The 20,291-nt window shown below is 37.1% G+C and overlaps 3 protein-coding genes across 4 annotated transcripts in view; all 3 read right to left on the bottom strand.

Annotated features, from left to right (window-relative positions):
- LOC107664222 (homeobox protein Hox-C8a-like) overlaps nt 1-15,036 on the bottom strand; it is an 18,634-nt gene extending 3,598 nt beyond the window's left edge. Inside the window, exons 1-2 of one of the 2 annotated variants that reach the window (XM_016454733.1) lie at nt 14,749-15,036; nt 825-1,224 (exon numbers count right to left, since the gene is read on the bottom strand). In XM_016454733.1, the coding sequence (XP_016310219.1) occupies nt 825-1,224; nt 14,749-14,787 (439 nt within the window). In that variant the 5' untranslated portion in view covers nt 14,788-15,036. Of the gene's footprint in view, nt 1-824; nt 1,587-14,748 lie in introns of those variants that run through there. The other variant, XM_016454734.1, reaches the window with a different exon arrangement.
- On the bottom strand, nt 4,878-8,153 carry LOC107664223 (homeobox protein Hox-C9a). The gene is made up of 2 exons (XM_016454735.1): nt 6,704-8,153; nt 4,878-5,621 (listed from the first exon to the last, which is right to left on the bottom strand). Exons 1-2 carry the CDS (start codon nt 7,239-7,241, stop codon nt 5,377-5,379), a joined length of 783 nt encoding a protein of 260 aa, XP_016310221.1. The 5' UTR covers nt 7,242-8,153; the 3' UTR covers nt 4,878-5,376.
- Nucleotides 15,037-15,057: 21 nt separating the features above from the next.
- Nucleotides 15,058-18,794, bottom strand: LOC107664221 (homeobox protein Hox-C10a-like). The gene is made up of 2 exons (XM_016454732.1): nt 17,706-18,794; nt 15,058-16,013 (listed from the first exon to the last, which is right to left on the bottom strand). The coding sequence occupies exons 1-2, from the start codon at nt 18,442-18,444 to the stop codon at nt 15,739-15,741; spliced, it is 1,014 nt and encodes a 337-aa protein (XP_016310218.1). The 5' UTR covers nt 18,445-18,794; the 3' UTR covers nt 15,058-15,738.
- Between the last annotated feature and the right edge of the window lie 1,497 nt (nt 18,795-20,291).

Below are 20,291 nucleotides of genomic sequence, written 5' to 3'. Positions count from 1 at the left end.
ACAGACAGACAGACAGACAGACAGACAGACACACAGACACACAGACACAAAACACAGACAGACAGACAGACAGACACACACACAGACACACAGACACACACACACACACAGGTTTTCGTAGTATCCGTCACTCAAAACTAAATAAATAGATGGAACACAGTTATGTAGGCTACTCATTCAGGTTCATTACGAGTTTGTTTAAAATAAAAGTAGGCTAATACATCTCAGTGAGACTCGAATACACTTGACATTAGTAGGTGTTAAAAAGTTTTATTTTAGAATATAATTTGATCGGCAGACCGAAAACAAATTTTATTTTGTTTTAGATTTTTCCTTTTCGTTTTTTTCCCTCAACAAGAAGGAAACGCAGACCAATGGAAACAGTCGAACAATGTCAATTTAAATCAAACAAACTGACACGAACTTTTTTCCATTACTGTTTACCACTACACATTACAATCACAAATCACTTCACTTTCCTTTTAGTCGTTACAAATTTGATAAAATAAGAAAAATATGTGGTCATTTCAAATTATGGCGAGAATAATCTGAGTTCGGATAACCTCCATCCAGCTCTGTGTCTACACAGTCTAGCCAATATCAAAACCAATACATTCGTTTTTACAAATTTTCAATGATGGTCCAGTGAGGTAAACAAATACAAAATGCTGCAATATCTATTATTAAGTACAGTTTCGCAACCTGAAAAGCATAACCCACCTGTGTTTTGATCTCTGTTTATGAACACTGAACGCTCTTGACACACAGACGCAGTCACACAGACACAGTAAATGAACAGAATGTGAAATAGTAAGAGCTCTAACCGTGAGGCCGCATCCATGGGAACATGAGGCTCGGAGAGGAGTTCTGACTTAAGTGGCCTTGTCCTTCTCCAGGGTTAGTGCTATTGGACGATTTACAGTCTGGGTATTGCGCTAAGCTGGCCTCTTGCTGGGTACCATAAAGCGATTGCCTCGGAAGAGCTTCATATCCATAAAATTTCGTAGCGTCTCCGTGACATGCCAATGCACAAGGGTTCTGTTGATAGGCGGGGTTGGAGATACCTGTGGTTCCGTGATGGAAAAAGTCCTGTACGTGATGCGACGGGTGTTGAAAACCCGGCGCAGCTGCTCCATGTCCGTATACAAGCGTGTGGCTTCGGGCAACGCTCTGTGGAAACCTGCAGTCGTAGTAAGTTGGCTCTAATGTTTCGCCGCCTTTGTACTTGGAAAAAAGAGGGTTAACAAAATAAGAGCTCATGTTTATCTTGCATTAAAAAGAGTCAGTCTGTTTGAAAAACAAAAATAATTTCCCCTCCCTAGATGTTGGCAACCTATTGTTGCAGTTCCAAATGGCATGCAACGCAGACAGAGCAACCGGAACTAGATGGAGAAATGCTGCCCCTTCGGACAATCTGAGGCAGCTCCCACTTCAGCTCCACTCGCTTAGTCTCTCTCTCTCTCTTCCTATCGCCAGCCTTTTCCTTTTGCAGCCTCAAATCATGGCGTGCACGGTGGATGTGTGTTAAGGTTAAAGCTGGCTAGCTCCGACGGCTCAGTCACAAGCTCGTACTTTTTTTTGCCTCCCACCAGCCACCCCCACTACAATGAGACCCCCCACCCCTTGTCCCCATTCACCCCACCCTTTGGCTCCTCATCTTTCCAGAGCGTCCACAGGCGTCTACCTTGAAAGGGGAAACACAGTTGTCTGTGTGTGTTTTTTTTTATTTTTATTATCATTGAATAGCATCGGCTGCACGTATTTAATGAAGCAATCATTTAAGTTTTTAATGTCTGCTTTAGAACATTAACCGCAAGTTGCGGCGCCTTCATACTGGTCGTACTGGTCATTTTAGACCTGCGGTCACGTTGAAACAATTTGTCTGGTATTTCATTTATGATAGAACTAGGTATCATTTCTTTTTAAAGACCATGTATACGCTCCGACCATTACACATCCATTCTGAAGGGTTCATAAGGTAGTGTATCGGGCCATAACCCACAGGGTCAACATTAGGCTACTCAAGTTTACGAACATTACGAAGAAACGGCTACAACGATTGACACAACATACCGGCTAACTAAACACAAATTACAATAATAATGCCAATGGAAAATATGTAACATTTTAAGCCTATTATTATTTAATATTATTTATTATTGCTGCCGCCGCCGCTGCTGCTATTATTAAAGTTGTGACAATTAATTGTGACGCCTACTTTGATTATTTGTGTTAGACTGCTAACAAACACACACACAGAGAAAAGCTGAACACGCAAGCCTCTCTTGGCCCTCCTAAACCATACTAAAAAGTTGTAAATCTGCCGCACTGACCCAATAAAATTGCGCAATAGATGCCTCGTTATTTTACTAGACACATTAATGGCGTGTTGTTTATTTCAGCTTTGCTCATTTAAAGTCCTTCCCAAAATATGAGCATGTGGTTTTGTGTCGTTACTTGACAATTTTTACACTTCGTTGTTAAACGGGAAAGGCACACACAGGAAATTTATAGACATCTCACAGTCTATAAAGATGCAGATTCTGGGTCATTGTCTCAGTTACAGGAACATAGCTACCATGGAGTAGGCCTATTTATTTTTTTGCAACGAAAAAAAAAGTAATAAAACAGTAATTGGGTAAATAATTTTATTCAATTAAAAAAACGAATGCGTTTTAGTTATTGATACAATTATTTTAATAATCGATATTATTATTGTTGTTATTAGATTTTGTTTTTATAACAATAATTTATTTACGAATTTAAGTATGTTTCACACTGTTGTCTAAAAGGGACAATTAAACTAAAATTTAAAGGCCCTGATTAAAAATCAATGTCATCTTTAAAACATCAAATATGGGAGTGTTGTACGCTAGTCAAACCAGTGGCACAGACTAACATGCTTTCAAAAATAAAAACGGTATCCAAAATAAGTAAATAAATAAAAAGCATACCCTGCGACATTTGTAAACAAGATCTCGTATGAGACAAAATGTTACGAGTTCCCAGCGCCCTCAATAAATTATGTCAGCTATATAGGCTACTGAAGCATTAAAACCGACACGGTGCTTTCTAAAAGCATCTTCGGATTTTGACAAAACAAAAGAAAGACGGAGGAGTGTGAAAAGCATCATAGCATCAACATTCGAGACATAAAAACTACATAAAAAAAAATAATAAAGCAAACAATTGTTTCAAGAATATGATAAAGATGGTGTGACTGTAAAGTTTATTACTTTAGCGTGTCGACATTTGTTTTTTTTTTAAGCCAAAATTGTGATTAATAACAGAGAAGACCATTCTTTCAGCACTCTTCTTGTAGCACACTCCCAGGCTTTAGCGGCCCAAAATGCGCTAACTGTGAGTCAATAGCGCCATCTAGTGTGCTTGGGGGTAACTTTTACAAATAATCATTGACTGGAGGCCAAGGCCACAAAATTCGTACCGCAAAACAGTTATCCAAATAAATTAGGACAATGACAGAAAGCCTATTTGAATGCACCTTTATATGAAACTTTGGACTGTGAAAACACATAAGACTTTTAGCAGTACCGAATACATGATTTAAAGGTTGCAGCACCATTATGGACACTGTAAATTAGCTTTACAAGCATGTGTTAAGTGAAAACTAATCTCTTTCGGTTTAGCGCCGTTTAAAGTCTTGGAGTGACTTCTGAATGGATCTTGTGGTGTTGGTGGATTGCTTTTGCCTCTAGTTAGCCCAAAGGACTAAATGGCTTTGCAGAGCTCTTTGAGAGGGTCCACCACCAACGTCCATTAAACCATAAAGTAATTTAGCCCAGACGTCTAGCCAGTTAGCCAGGTTGGCTTTGTTCGTCTGCATCCGAGACAAACAACACCAAGCTCCAACAGGGTTGTAAAACTAGCATTTTTGTTCTGGGGCGGAAACGTGGTCGATCGGGCTTTTTGAAATAGCCGCATCCTGTTCGTATTGTTAAGGCCCACAAAAAGGCAATTTCAACCCAGCATAAGGCTAGTGCTAAACATATGAACTTTAATTATATCTATTACACAGATGCTACTCGTATATAAATAAGTGCAAAATATTAACATCAGACGATTTTACAATTACGCATGTTGCAGTTATCGTGGTGACTTGAAGAGTTTAGTCATACATAAAAAAAAAAAAACACAGGCCTCTTTAAAATAATTTAAGTTCAAACACGCGGATCCTACATGGCCTTCAAACCTCTTTCATTTTACTAAGCCCTCGGTCTAATTAAAGCAAGCCATTGTTGTTGTAGTTAATGTTTTTGATTTATTTTGAATTTATTTATTTGCTCAAGGTTGTTGACATTTCTGTAAAACATTTATGTATTTTGTGGCTCTGACATATCGGTTCCACAGATTTAAACAGCGGTTTACTGGCTACTTTTTTTCATTTGAAAAGTTGTCATATTAATTAAACTACAATGACAAACAACAGTAATAATTATCTATTTATGTGTTGTATTTAAATGTCAAAATAAAATAAAATCGAATTTAAAATGAGGAAAAAGGGTTTCAGTGCTTGGAAACTGGCTTGCAATTAAATACCAAAAGAAGTCAATAAATAAGGCATGGGAGTGAATGAGGCCTACCACAGGCGTTTCGGTATTTGATCTTTGTGGGATGTGCAAATTCGATATTTCGACGGTCACACTAACAACCTCTTTACAATGGCCTTGCCATCGTACACTTACTTCAACCTCGATACTTTCCACATGAGAACATTGTATGTGTAGGCCAAACACTATGCTATAACTGGATAGCACACATTTAACTCGTTCTTGAAAACTGCATGCCTTGTGCGGTCAAATAAATGGAATGAGACACAAAAGTCATATTAACATGGTTGTATATATTTGGATATATCTACAATCTATGATGAAACTCATTTACAGTTTAAAGAATGTAAAATACACAAACAGGTACATCAGAAACAAACTAAGCACATCGACGCAAACACGTATATGTTTTTAACTACAGAATTGTTATTCTTTATAAAATATTCGGCTTTCAAACCTCCTACATATAATGGAAGCATATAGAAAAGAAACAACCACGTAGAGAGCATAAATTAGGAATTTGAAAAAAAAGTATTTCAAGTATGTTCTCGCTGAAACTTCGGGGCAGCCTCTCTGCAGAGTCCACTTTTGTATTTGTGAGTAAAGAAATGTTATGTAAATCCAAACTACGTATAGTATTAATATGACTTACGTCAGGATGGTAAAATTACACTTACATTAAATCATACTTATATCATAACGTTTTGAAGGACATCCATATAGGATAGCCTTTTCGTTTTCTCTGTTCCTGTTATGGGCCGGAGGTGCAAATGTTATGTCAGTCTTTTTCTGATGAGTGACTTTTGGTCTATTGTTCTTTACTGTCGTTTTTTTCTTTGTTCATTTTCTTCATCTTCATCCGTCGGTTCTGGAACCAGATTTTGACTTGTCGCTCCGTCAGATTCAGCACCCTTGCTACCTCATATCGCCGGTCTCTTGTGAGGTACATATTGAATAAAAATTCCTTTTCGAGTTCGAGTGTTTGATACTTGGTGTATGGACAACGCTTCTTTCGAGTTGAGCGCGCATGGATCCAGTTTGCCACAGGATTATCTGAAAAACAATGTATAAAAAGTGTGATTAGGTGCTGCTGTAAACAAACACGCTATCCAAAATAGACGAATGTCGCATTTTACTGGATTATAGATCCAAGTTTTTTCTTTCTTGCTTATGACAGCCGGACAGCCATGTGTATAAAGCTGTATATTTTTTTCAATTGTAGCACCTAACAACACTTCTCATTTTTGATTAGTCTTCAATTAAATGTGCAGGCTTAATACGTGTAAATACCAGGTAATGTCATAGGAGGTCCCCCTATCTCTGTCTATTTCAAATAGCTTTGCAAACTCTTAGAGAGAAATGGCGCTGTAAACTGGTGAATGTACCTATTTGCTTTATAGGCCCATAAAAAAGCAAAGGCTTGTGACTCAAGCCTTCACAAGTCTACGCTCAAAGTTCTGCTATGCAGTGAATGCACTGTGAACATTCCACGTGCTGTTTTTAATGTAAATGCTATGTTTCATTAATATGTAAAAAAAATATTTAATTGAACAGTTCAAAACAACAGCTCCCGGTTTTTATATTTTTAATTTGACACTTCAGTAGTTATGTTATAATACAGTCCACGACAAGTAGCCTATAATTCAAAAGCAATTTAGTATTTATAGGTTATAATAAAATAGATCACACTTGAAACCTAAATTTATCTATGTAAATACATAATTTGAAATGTTAATAGGCATCCTCGCTTTACAACCGCATGTATTGCTACTGAGCCAAAGGCAGACTAAATTTATAAATTTGCACATTAAATAAAGCACAGTAATATAAGTATATCGTACAAAAAATTAATGATAATGGTACGGCTATTTGTAAACATCACATGCAACCTTCTTTGCCAGACTTGGCTTTTTAGGAGACCATTTTTATAGCTCACACCCGTTTTACAACCCAATCCTATGGCGTTTGTCATCAATGGATAGCCCCAAAGCAGACTTGAGTCGGCCGAGAACAGCACAGAGGATGAAAGGGTATAGAACTTGGTTTTACGACGGACAACAACCAACCACCAAGCGAACGCAATAAACTGGGAAGCATCCCATTCTCGGTTGTAAACAAGAATAGCTCTAACTTACTTGGGTCTAATTCAGGCTTGTCGTCTTTGTGCTTCCCGGAAGACAAACTCTCAGTCTCAGGCGATGGTGTGTTCTGCTGCTTTTCTCGAATGTCGACGGCGGAGCAGTAGAGATAATCCGTGTAAGTGCGTCCGTTCGAGCCCAAACAGTCTCCAGCACGGGGATCCTGGAAGGTGTCGGGCTTCAGCCCGTAGTGCCTGCTATTCCCTGCGTATCCTGGAAAAGACACGGTACCGGGGATAGGCTCCAGCCAAGAGCGAACGTACCTTGAGTCTGTGCCTAGGTGAGGTTGGTGAGTGTATGGATGGTAAACCACTGACGACTGGGAGTGAACAGGGGCCCACGAGGTAGTAAAGACTGGTGGTTTCGGGGCAAAGCTGCAAGACGGGTAATCCGCGCATTCCGGTACCAGGGGCGTCGGGCGTGAGCTGGAGGATATCGGACCAGTGGCTGTGAAACGACTCGCCAGAACATCCTCGCTCTCATGGTTGATCAAGGAATCCACATAATAATTACTTATGGGACCCGTAGCCGACATGGCGATGTTTCCCTTCTATTTTACATGCATCCGATTATTATATGGAGTGTATGTGTACTTTTTTATCTGACCGTAGAACAATCAAGACAGGTAATTATTTCAGAAAGCTTCCCCAGCTGGGATTGGACGCCTATGGAACACGTGATTGCATTTACCCCCTGAAAAACTGCACAGTAGATCAATGCGCGCGTTCTCCTGGAACAGCAATGCACTTCGAGCTTGCAGTAGGTAGCTTAATACTAATGTTGTCTTTTTTTTTTGCATCGAGCCTAAATATATGAAGATGGTGTGTTTCTAGTATACTGTGATGCAACTGATTAAGGTAAATAGTTATTTGTAGCCTTACGAAGCAGCAGAGTGTGTGTGTTAACGGTCTTAAAAAGGGCACTATTTGTTGGTGTAATCAATCTCTGTCGAGAGAATGCTACTGTGCTGTGGCTAGCCTTGTGCGCATCCCTCACGGCACAATGTTATTTATTAAAACAATTAGAAAAAAGAAAATGTAGTATATTTCTTTCTCAGTTTCACTATTAATTCTATATAATTGGAAAGGACGCAATGGAATAATTTTGACAAATATACGGCTCTTGTGTTGTCTAGAGGGTTGCTTTTACGCACTAAAGACCTGTTTTCCACGAGTTTCAAATAAATACAATTGGGATAACCCTCATAAAATGGAGTTTTAAACAAATCGGGGCGGTGGGAATAGTAAGACGCCTGAAAACGCACCACAACTGCGGCTATATTCGTCAAGTGGTCGTGCATGCTTTTATGTCCTTCAATAAATTTTTACGAGGACCATTTGATTGTTCATAAACGTGTCGTTAATAAAACTGCAGTTGAGTTCCTGATATAACATAAAACCAACACGCTTGTGAAAGACGTCTCATCAAACCTTTGTCGAATATACTAAAAAACAGACGAGTGACTGTTCACATAGCTCTTTAAATTGTGAGATAAAGCTAGGAAAAGGCGTTGTTAGCTTGATCAATTTTACTGCGATATTTTTGAAAAGGCATCTGCATAACACAATCTACACAAGTTTTGTAAATTCTTTGTACTTCCCGTTCCTTTTCATTTTCTTTTCTTTTTTTTAATGTAATTAGCCATTTTTGCGATTCTATCGAACTTAATTCCAGTTGTTGTAATACGAGACAAATAGTCTTGTTAACTGAAAATAAAATTATATACTAAAACTAAACATAAAACTATGTGAAATATTTGTGAGTGTAAATGTTTAGTTTCGTTTGGTTTCTTAATTTTGAATTATTAATACTGGCTCACACATAAACAGAAAAAAATTATCCTACAGATCTATTAAATAGGCTAATTTAACGCCATGCCGTTGTATAAAAATGACACCGCTTGAACATTTTTTCAGTTAATATGTGACTCACTGTATTTTAGATTAAATTTTTATTCTAAGCGTATTGCGACACTTGGAAATATGTTGATTTTGGTCTGCAGTCATTGTCAGTGTTAGGCCCAGTATGAAGCCGGCCACATGAGGTCAGGCTTTTTTTTCCGTCCTGTTTTCTGTGGGAACACCAGACATTATCAAAATATACACACCAAATAACAATACGTGGGCAATTCGGACTCTTAATATTACTTTTGTGCGGCAAAAAAGTTATTAAAACGGTTACAATGTTATATTAGTTCAATAGTTTACAGAGACTCGACTCAAAGTAATTAGTGCCATTATGCCTCTCTTTTCAGTTGTAAAACAGCTTGTTACAGAGCTAATTAAAGTTTTTGATTCAGCAAAACAACTAAAAGCAAAAGGAAGCAAAGGACACTATATTTGTACTTTTATGCCGTTTCATTAACTCATGCGTTTTAAAGGAAGGCGTGGCAGCTTTTTGATTGTGGCGTGGATTTGATTTCTCCTTGTAATATACCACGGAATCAATATCATTTAGATTCTCTGAACAAAAGTGAAAACAAAATCTCCTCACAGTATAAATAATTGAAAGCTTTGGTGGGAGGCTGTGGCATATTCAGGGGATCAATGCATCTAATCAAATTGTTAGAATAACTGTGACATATACAGAACAAACATGTATAAAGTGTTTAATGTTACACATTCCTCCAGCAACATTTGTAAATAACTGTAACACATACAAAAACATAGGCTAAGTGCAGCTAAAGAGCATTTATCTATGTTTTTCCGAGGGCGTGGTACCTTGATGCTAAAGTTGTTTCCATCGTCACTGTTTTTCACTTACGTTTATTTATTAATTTTAATTTTTTTTCTTATTATTGTGTTCTAATGTTGTTAACGTTAACATGATGCTAACATGATGCATGTACAAATGCAATTTGTTTGATGATATAATGTTGTTTTGAAATGAACGATTTTTTATGAAAATAAAAAAACTGTGTTTAATTGTTTGATGAGTGTCTTTGAAACTTCTAACTAAAATTGTAATCTTTGTCCAGCCTCATTTAAAATTTCAGTTTTGTGTGCTATAAAATTAACTATAAAGAGATTAAAATTAATTCGGTGACTAACAAGGATATTTTTCACACCTGATATAAATTTTATAGATAGAATACCAATTTTGTTACGCTCTGTCCCTCGAACAGGGGAGATATAATTTATAATTCGCTATGTGGTCGCATTCATTTATAGGATAACGAGCTTGTGCTTAAACTGTACAAATCTGTGGAATATAGTATTCGCTGCAGTCTTGGCAGTTAAGCTGTGCAGGGTGACTCAGGATAAAAATGAGACTGCGGTGCACACTGCACATTTACGAGTGCACTAGTGAGCTCACTGATCTGTCCATCCCAAAATTTAGCTTTTAGAACATCACACGGTTTATACACATTAGCCTATAACATACTTTTTTTTTTAATAAGATACAGAGATTTACATGTACGTATCATATCTAAAACACAGCACTTTCATGTGTGGCTAAAATACAGCAAATTTCTTGTATATATACGGTACAAGAAGCTGCTTATTCGCCTATGATCCCACTAATGCATTTCGTAGTCTCGTGTAACTATAATAAACAATGGAGTTTTATATTGTAGCTACACATACCTTTTTTCTTGTATTAGCATAATTGAATCCTTCAAATGGGTTTTAAGTTGTCATTAAGAAACATCAGAGTACTTTCCATTCTGAGACAACAACAGCATGGCAGTATCATTGCTAATGCACTTTGATTTACGGGAATACATCAACATTAATCTCCAGCGTCTGTTATATAAAGTTAGGCTACTCTTTGATCGACTTCAGTATTTGCTTTAATACTGATGTTTATAGCAAAAAAAAAAAAACACAAGGAGCAGGTTAAAATGAATATTTTCTTCAATATTTTATTATTATTTTTTTTTATTTCAAGCAATAGTATTTTTATTTATTTATTTATTTTTGCTTTGAAGTATAATGAGGAATGCTTACATCTTGCAGTATACCTAGACCCATTTTACTAGCGCCACTGCGCCTAAAAAGACAATACGGTGTTAAAAGACAGATGTCGTACGTGTATCAATCCAGAATATTGGACTCCAAAATCATTCCACAATTTCATTATGTTATGTGTTAAAAATATAAGATCCTGTACTAGTACTACGTTTTATATTTTACTGTACTTTAAGAAAAATAGCTTTCAGTGTGCCATGGTCAACATGAACATAATAATGCTCTATACCAGGGGTGGCGAACGTCGGTCCTGAAGAGCCGCAGCCCTGCAGAGTTTTGCTTCAACCCTAATCAAACACACCTGAACAAGCTAATCAAGGTCTGAAGGGTTACTAGAAAGCTACAGGCAGGTGAGTTTTAATTAGGGTTGGAGCTGTACTCTGCAGGGCTGCGGCTCTTCAGGACCGGAGTTCGCCACTGCTGCTCTATACCGTTTCCTTTAATGCATTCTGCTGAATATATAGTAAATTAAAACAAACATTTCTGTTTTTAGCAAATTTGTAATGTTGATGTCATATCTTTCATTAAAAGTAACGATATAAATATGTTGTGTTTTTTAGTATTTTGTGCTTAGATGTCTTTGTAGCCTATTTCTTTACGGAGAGAACAAAAAATGTTCAGAGTTCAATTATATTGTTATAACAACTGGTAGACAGTCTCATATTACAGCATCATATTATTGCTTGTGGCCTTGGGCGACATAAACAGAAATACAGCAACAGCGCAAAGGTTCAACCTTTCACACAAGTAAGCTGAATTAATACACTCTAAAAAATGCTGGGTTGTTTCAACCCAACTTTGGGTCAAATATGGACTAACCCAACTTTTGGGTTAAAACTTTAATTCAAAAATGTAACCCAACAGCTGGGTTAGTCCATATTTGACCCAACGTTGGGTTGAATCAACCCAGCATTTTTTAGAGTGTATAGCCTAATCAGTTAGCCTACTTGTCAAATCAAAGTAAAGACACCAGCTAAGATAAACAAAAAACAATAATACTATTACATTCAATTCATACATGGTGTTGAAAAGCAGCACTGAACAGATAACCGAGTAAAAAACCTCTATAGCAAAGTAACTTGCTTTAGATAAGAAACCCTTTTCATTTAGGTCTAGCTGCAATCAAACTTAGTTCCATACAAATGCGTAAACTAAATTCAGTTTAAATGGAGAGATTATATAGCTACATAACAAAACGTGATTAATCTGAAAAGTGCTAATAAATAAAATAACCACGTGTGCTAAAATTGACTTCAGGTTTGTTCACTAAAAATACAAAGTAAAATAGTGAAGCAAAAGAGCTGATATTAAAGCACAACGTAAAAAAAAATCTTGCCAAATCTAAAGTCTAATTATCCTCATTCAAAGCCACTGAAAACTAACCAGCAATGATAATCTGTGTTAAATTCTCGTCCAGTGTCTGATAGTAAACATCTTTTCAAATGCTTACATATAAAGGTCTGCACCAAATAGGCCATTGCTAATGCTACTACAGATATGCCTAATGCGCCACACGTTTGGAAATAGTACTCTATACTTCCGAACGCAAGCAATCATTTCAATTTATTTTATATATATACTAAGCAGAAGAAGGTGTTTTGATGTCCACCAATCCTTAGGCTATTTGAGGATATTGCCGCTATATCCGCATGCTAGGCGGCAGTGTCCTGTGGGGCTATTACGCGTGCTGTAAACTCTTTGTTGGTGACGCATTCCAGAGGAGAACCCCATTCACTCAACTGAATGAAAATGACTTTGGATTCCAGACTGTCTCCTCCCGTCGCAAAACAGCTGAAGGGAGGGGAGGGGTTAAGAAAACAAGCATATATGGTGAAATCCAAAGACTACTCTCCCATGAAAAAAAAGACGAAGTCGCTGATGAGGCCCTTTACAACAAACAACTTTACCAATAACATTACCTTAACTAAATTAGCTTATTATTTCCACATATTATACAGCTGATATGGCTTTAGAATGTACTGTTGTCTCTTTACTACTGTACAGTGTATAATATAACGTCATAGCACAAATTCCCGCTTATTAATGTGGGGTAACCCCAAACCCACACATCTAGACTGATTTATAATAAATAAATATATATATATTTAGAAATATTTAACTTAAAAAAATCTGAAGACACGTTCCGCAATGCACCTAACTAATCAACAAACAAATTAAACAAAATAAACAAAGGCACTATAACTATAGAATAAACATATTGTTCCTTATCTCTGCTTTTCTGTATAAGTATACACTAAAAGGTATTGCTAATTAATAAATGTAAGTGTAGAAAGGATTGTAGAACTTAGAATAGTTTAACATGCTGAGTAGAAATTGCAGAAAAAAGTGTGTATATAAAATCATCTAAAGCTAAATCGACATTATTATGTTGATATGCAAAATAGTATATAGAATAGATATACATTAGGTTACACTAACGAATTTTTTAAGGTCTGATCTCCCCGAGGAAGCCACACAGGTTCACTGTTTATAGTGTACAGAAGCTACAGGTCAAACATTGTCTGCCATGGATACTAGCCACAGTAAGTCTGTTGTGGCAAAGCTTTTTAATGTGGTTTTGCATGTGCTGTTACTACTAACCACTGCTACTGTTCATGTTGCTGTTATGCAAATATAAGTAGTGTTTAAACGGCCTTTTACAAATGCAGTTTTACTATTTGAGCCTGGCCGTTTACAGGTTAAAAAGTGTGTGGTTGGCCCACATGAAAAAGTAGCGTAGCACTTCAAAATAAAATATGAAGAGTTTAATTTTGTATTTGTTAGGACAGGGTTCTAAGAGTAGCCTACAACATCAAAGCCAGACAAGATTAATCAAACTTGTAAAGGTGTTTCGTCTCATACACACGCAATCGCATATGGAACTGACTGATGTGGAAAGAATAAATTAATAGCTGATTAATTTTCAATTGATATAGATATATATATAGATATATATATTCTGTTTTCATAACTGTCCGTCAGTCCATCATTTTTCTTGTTTTTTTTTAGAAACTGCAATTTCTTGCTACCACCTCAGTCACTATCATTTCTAATTTTTAAAAAAGTGGCTAAAACACTGGAATAAAAGAATGAGCCATAATAAGGAACGGGCTAAGTTTGCCCCATGATGTTAACAGTCCTTTCTCCCTCTGAGAGTCTAAATTCTCTTTTACAGCCCGACACATAAAGGCGAGCAAAGGAGAAAAAGAGCCCGCTGTGGCTATAATCGGTCAGTTCATTTACAATGCCATTTGCGGAAACTTCATTGCACAGGGTGTAATTTAACGGCAATTGTCGCCCTTGATGAAGACGAACTGACGTAATCAAGGCAGTTTCTTGTTGTCGAGCCAGGAAGCCAATCCCAACAACATGAAACTACCTAAACCACGCACCAGCCGCGCGTAACGGCGTTATCCACAGGAGGAGACAAACAGCAAACTCTGCACAGATAAGTAAGGATTTTACTCCATTCCTCAGAGCCTCGAGCGGTAATTTAATCAAACATCGTGTGTGATAGTTCTATTATAATAGATAGATAGTTCTGCTATGCCTGAAAGGCCATAGCTTTGGGTAGCCTAGTTTCGGAAATTGCACCAAATTGAACACCAATTGACACTTCTATCAACCAGCATTGCTATTTCCAACACAAAAATGTCTACGATTCAGAGAGACACACTGCCAAATTAGTAGCATGCAAATGAGTACAGACCTTCAACAAGAACGACAGTCAAACGTGTTTTCTGTGGCTTTTTGCAGACCAGGAAAGTGATCAAATTAAAAATTAAATTGTAGTAAAAAGAGAATAACTGTCCTACAGTGGGACTGCAAATAGCTGATGTTTATTTATAACATGTCAGTGTAAGTAGATCTCCACAACTTTAACTTGGAAGATGGGGCGCAATTACGACAAAAACACTCTCTTATCGACAACTGTCAGAAGCACTGAGAGCAAAGTCCACATCTCAAGAAATTCGTTCAAATCAAAGCTGTTATCCATGTCAGCGCTTGAGGGTATCCAGAATAGCCTCCCTCGAGCTCAATCGATCAAAAATAAGGAAAACGTTATCCTACCTTGAACGTTCTGCACACGGTCTGATTAACGTAGCTCATAGGATCCACTTATTCATTCACTGCCGCTGTAGGTCTTTCATTCTTCCGTGTTCAGTCCATCGTATCATAGCGTTCCATTACTCCATAAAGAAAGGTTCCTGGTTCCAAAACAGCCAGGCAGACCGCAGAGCGCGTCAGTGAGGCCAGCACATTGCAGTTCCGAGTATGTGAATTAGCCCTCCTCCACTCACCTTTTAATGCATCTTTACTGCAGCAGCACATTATATTTGCAGATCATAAAATCCACCCCCAGCGCTTTCCAGGACCGTCAAGACATTACAATTTTATGACCTTGACTTACTGTGGTCACCTGGATAATATTTAAATCAACGTTATGGGTCTCCCACTCATACTGAAAGTGCTATGCACTTTCTCCTTCTGCCTCTCTTCACCCAAAACAGGAGAAAATATGCAAGGGGAAGGACATACCAGGACATTATATTTTCCCACCCCCTGTTTTATTTATCAGCCTCTCGAGTTAAACATCAAATTGACAAATACACGTCAAAGAACAAAGCATGCAAAATACAGAGCGCGCATTGTAGGACAAGCGCACTGACAGCAAACAAACTAATCTAAGACATCGAATGGACATCTCGTTCATATATTCTGAGTTAAGTTTTTTAAAATTACAAATCTGCCACGAATATTTGCACCAAGCATCCTTTTCCTACTCTACTGGCATAATTACAATTACTATTCTGATCTGTTCAACAATGATAAATTAGGTTCGGATGTAAACTGGATATTGTTTGCAGGATCTTTCAGTCCCTTTGCATTAAAAGTCATGGGCCAGTGCTTTGCTGTTCTGTATTTGTATGTGTGCGTGTGTCTGTGAATGCAAAAGGAAAAATCTGAAAAAATAGAGATTAAATAATAGAGAGGGGCTGAACGTGGGAAACGCGAGAAAGCATGTAATTTCTTATTTCTTCCTTTGTCTGTCTTAAGCGCTCAGTTGAAACTATAGCCGGTTAGCTCTCGGACGCGACTTTCTCTGTTGAGCTTCTTTAGCTTCATCCTTCTGTTTTGGAACCAGATCTTGACCTGTCTGTCTGTGAGGTTGATACTCTTGCTGATCTCCAGACGGCGCTCTCGAGTCAAGTACATGTTGAACAAGAACTCCTTCTCTAGCTCAAGTGTCTGATGCTTTGTGTAAGGACATCTCTTCTTTCGTCCACTTTTCGCTTTTAGCCAGTTCCCCGTGTTTTTTTCCAATTTAGCCTCATCTACAGAAGTAAACAAGAGAGAGAAAAAACTGTTATACCGGAGTATGATTGCAAGATAGAACTGACTGTGACGCTACAAATGCTCGCTTGACTAAATTTAGTTTCTTCCCCACAAAATATTCATATACTTTTTTTTGGTCATCAGAATAAACATTATGTCGAATTTATTGCACTTAAGAGTCTACAGTTTATGATCTAACGGTTTAATTTAAAAATGGCCTTATTCTTAGCAATATCAAAGCTATGCAGTGATGCCGATTCCCCCATTTTGCTCATTTAACATCTGATATTTTCTTTTACGAATGTTCAATTATTATCTGTACATTGTTGTACTTAAAAAAAAATAAATTTCCGTCCAGTTTCACAATTTTAATTGTTTGATTTTAGTCTCTATTGGTCATCGGCCTGGAATTGCTTTTAATTGAAACGTCATCTACCAAAACGGTAGATTTTCTTAAACTAAATAATGATTAATATGCAAATTACATAAAGTCATATAAAACATTTATTTTCATGTTTGGCTACTTTGTCATGTTAAATTAACAAAAAATCAGCCAAGACTTCAAAACAAAAGACGCAACTGTTTCAGATGAAACAACTTATGTGTTAATACTGCAGATTTCATAAAATTTCATACTTAGCCTACCTAACATGTTAAAAACGGGAATTAAACAAGAAAATGAAATAAGAATTATACATTTTAAAAGACAGAATGTAACTACTTGTGTGAGAATAATAGGGCTTAGTAAGCTAAATAAAGACGTCAGAATTGTTTGTCGTATCCCTCAGTTATATCAGTTACACATTTAGTAAACCACAGGTATTTATTTAATTGTTTTAGGACCACACACTGATTTCAAATTTCCTTTATGAGATTTGAATGGAATGGTTTACATTTTATAACGACAGATTACAAAAACAATATTACAATATAAGCGCAAAAATGCCTTGTTAATTAAATGTTTTAAATATTTTAAATAAACTTTATTTATTTAAACGCCAACTGTTTTTTTTTCGTTCAATGTCTACAAAATTCTATACAAATATTTACTAATACCATCAAGTAATTATGCAAACTAATGGAATTTCTAATTCTTAATTTAAACCTGTATGAAAAAAATAAACAAAACAAAATACTTTGAATTACATACATTTACATGCATTTGTGCGGGGGATGCGGTGAAGACGTCATTTTTATTTCCCTACACTATTGCGGGTATAACTGAATGTGCCTGTAAACAACCAACTGGAGTGCAATAAAAAAAATCTAATTTAATAGAATTTAACGGATTAGCGTGTACTGTTTTGTTTTGTTATGCTTGCGTGGATGTGTAAAAGCGCACTTTAACACAGGGTGTTAATCCTAAAGTGATCCTGTTTATATCAGTGCCAAGACCTATTTTTATTTTGGCAACGGTGTTAAACGCCGTTTCAATTTTAAGTAGTCCTGATATTGTTTAACTGACTGCTGTTCTGTAAAAACAGACGAACAACCCATGTGGGCCTGTAAGACATAATTATGATGCACACAGGGCCCGAACAATCGTCGGTGCAGCAAGCTAAAAGGTCTTCTATTTTGACGTGCAACTTGGTTGTCATTTCACATGTTGTTGCCTGCATAGAAGGGAGCGCGCTGTTATTGTGTGTGTGTGTAGTAGTCGAGGGAGAGAGAGAGAAGGAATTAGTTATCACCTTTCAATTCGCTCTCGGAATCATCAGTACAACTGTCTGTTTTTGAGACACTCTCCTCTTTTCTAGTCTGTCTCTGATCCATGTCGTCTTCCTGCGTATTCCCTCCCTTGTCTTCTGGGTCCTGCCTTGCTTTGCTGCTTTTGACATAGGAATCTGCAGCTAGTGCTTCAACAGGCGTGGATATTCTGGCTATTGGGTTAAAGTCCGAGCCGAACTCATCTCCATGGTGGCCCCTTTCACTGGCGTACACCTGGCTCCGTCGGAAATAATCGGGGGTGGAGACGGCGCTTTGATTCGGGTGGCTGTTATTGTCTCCCAGACGGATGTAGGTGGATTTCTCGGCGGACTCCTTAGCGCTGTCGATATCAGGCTGGTAAAGACAAGAAATTGCTTCCTCTTTCACATTACTGGCTGGAAACGAGCATGGGTGCAAAGGCTGGGCAACAGGTTTTGAGCCTCTGTAAGTTTTAGAGCCTGCGATCCAAGTGTCCCGCTGCGACAGGTAATGTGAGTGCTGGTAACTGCTGAGATGCATCCCAGTCGGTTGCAGATCATCCCGCTTGGAGAGAGGGGTACCAACAATGCCAAAACTACCCATCATGGAGCAACCATATTCTGCAGACGTTTGCATATACATTCCGGAGTTAGTGGAATAGCTCTCACCTCTGTAAGGAGACGTTCCTCCCACCAGCGAGTCCATCAGGAATGTGTTGGCTGCCACGTTGTTCGAGCATGACATTTTGCTACTTGACTTGTTTTTCTTTTGATTCAAAACAATCTCCTTTATGCCGAAGTGGATAAGGACAGTAGGACGCTGACATCTTTTGGGGGGGCGAAAAATATCAGCAACATAATTATGGATTCAAGGCGCTTTGTCATGTGATTTTCAGACCAATAGGGTTTTGTAAGTGGCCTTGATGCGCCAGACCGTCTTGACGTCACTGGGGTCAAGTTGTTGAATTTATGTGGTACAGCATGGAGCAATGGCGCCATCTAGCCGATTTTTACGGACAAGGAAAGCAACAACAGAACAAAGAACAATCGCTGTCTTCAGATATAGCCTACAGTTACGTGGCTTATGCGTCTGCAAAAGAAAGAGAGAGGCAAGTAAATTAAACACTTCATGGAAATTAAAGAAATGTATTACAAAGTTAATCAAAATAAAGAATGGGTAATACTATACACTTTTATAAGAATACATGTAGGCTCTGTTTTTAAAGCGGACATGCATTTTTATAGAATAGGGACGATGTTGACACATTCTAGTCTATTTTCCTCTCACGACACACTATTTAATCCGTTTTTAGTTAATATCGCTCTATTGCAAATTCCATTAGGTGGATTAATTACAAATGTTTATATTCAATATATTATACATTGCTGATTTGCTTTCTTTTTCTTTGTAAAATGAGATTATTATGTATTATGTTTTTCCTATCTTTTTCTGCATAATAAACTGGCGTGCTGGATTTTTTAAATATATAGGAAAAACACATAAAAAGAGGAAGGTTTATTTATTATCTCCAAACTAAAACAATAGCTTAATTTTTTATTTTCGATTGTACAGAAATGATCAAGAAGAACATACATTTAGTTGCGTTTGCAGTGTTTTTGATTATTAGCTGTTCATAAATGCATGAAAAGCAAAATGAAAACTTTAAAATAATTCAGAGTGAATTACTTGCAATTGCGTATTCCATAGCCTACACTATATTTTCCTTGTTGTTAGCGTTTCCTTTGTGAGTATTAAGTTAGTATGTAGAATTTTATCATACATTTTTGATTATATAATATATATAATCCCGGTTGCGTGTGAAACAATTTCCATTAGGAAGTTTTCGTCAAACGGATGGAATTTATTTGTCTGGTTCCTACGGTATTTCCTTGTATGCGCTTTACATAAATGTGGTTTTCGATTGTAGTACAGATTTCAAAATTCATATCTTCAATTTCGTCTTCAACAGTTTCATATTATGCCGTTTTACCAAGTTGCATTGAATTAGCTAGATGAATGACAATACACAATGTAGGCTACTAGAGGAAAAAACGTAAAGCTTACGTATTTTCATGTACTATGCTTGGGTAATTTTTGCTATTGCGTACAATAATTTATATAATTTGTATTTGTATTACCCCTTGGACTTGAATTATCTTTTCTGTGTTTGCTGGCAAATGCATTTCTCAACGAGGTCAGCGCCTGTGACCCAGCTTGAGACATGGGGGATTGTTTTGATTGGTCTGTTCTCTTGTCTATCACTCAGCCTTTTAAGACAAACAAATATACTTTCATGACAGAATATGAACATATAGACTTTGAGGTTTTAGATCTCATCCACACTTTTCTTATTCAGTACGTAGCATGATTTGTTGTGCACACCAATATTTTTAACGTTTTATTGTGTGTTTTATTATTAAATGCACAAGTTAACAATTTCAATGTGAAATGCACACTATTCAAAGGGATTACTTTAAAAAAAATATGTGTTTATCAAAGTGTGTGTGTGTGTGTGTGTGTGTGTGTCTACACACACACACACACACATATATAGGGTAATTGTATTCTTATGCATATTACACAACAATATA

This window comes from Sinocyclocheilus anshuiensis, unplaced genomic scaffold, assembly GCF_001515605.1.
Source record: "Sinocyclocheilus anshuiensis isolate Anshui unplaced genomic scaffold, SAMN03320099.WGS_v1.1 scaffold67, whole genome shotgun sequence".
In the NCBI taxonomy this organism is placed as follows: domain Eukaryota; kingdom Metazoa; phylum Chordata; class Actinopteri; order Cypriniformes; family Cyprinidae; genus Sinocyclocheilus; species Sinocyclocheilus anshuiensis.
Note: the sequence above shows the minus strand (reverse complement) of the source record. Positions and strands in the feature narration are given on the sequence as shown.

Excerpts from the sequence above, each read along its gene's own strand:
- LOC107664223 (XM_016454735.1), bottom strand. The coding sequence starts at position 7,241 with ATGTCGGCTACGGGTCCCATAAGTAATTATTATGTGGATTCCTTGATC. Across the intron at positions 5,622-6,703 it reads CAAGCCTGAATTAGACCCAA|ATAATCCTGTGGCAAACTGG; the intron begins GTAAGTTAGAGC and ends ATTGTTTTTCAG.
- LOC107664221 (XM_016454732.1), bottom strand. The coding sequence starts at position 18,444 with ATGTCATGCTCGAACAACGTGGCAGCCAACACATTCCTGATGGACTCG. Across the intron at positions 16,014-17,705 it reads TTCCGAGAGCGAATTGAAAG|ATGAGGCTAAATTGGAAAAA; the intron begins GTGATAACTAAT and ends TTACTTCTGTAG.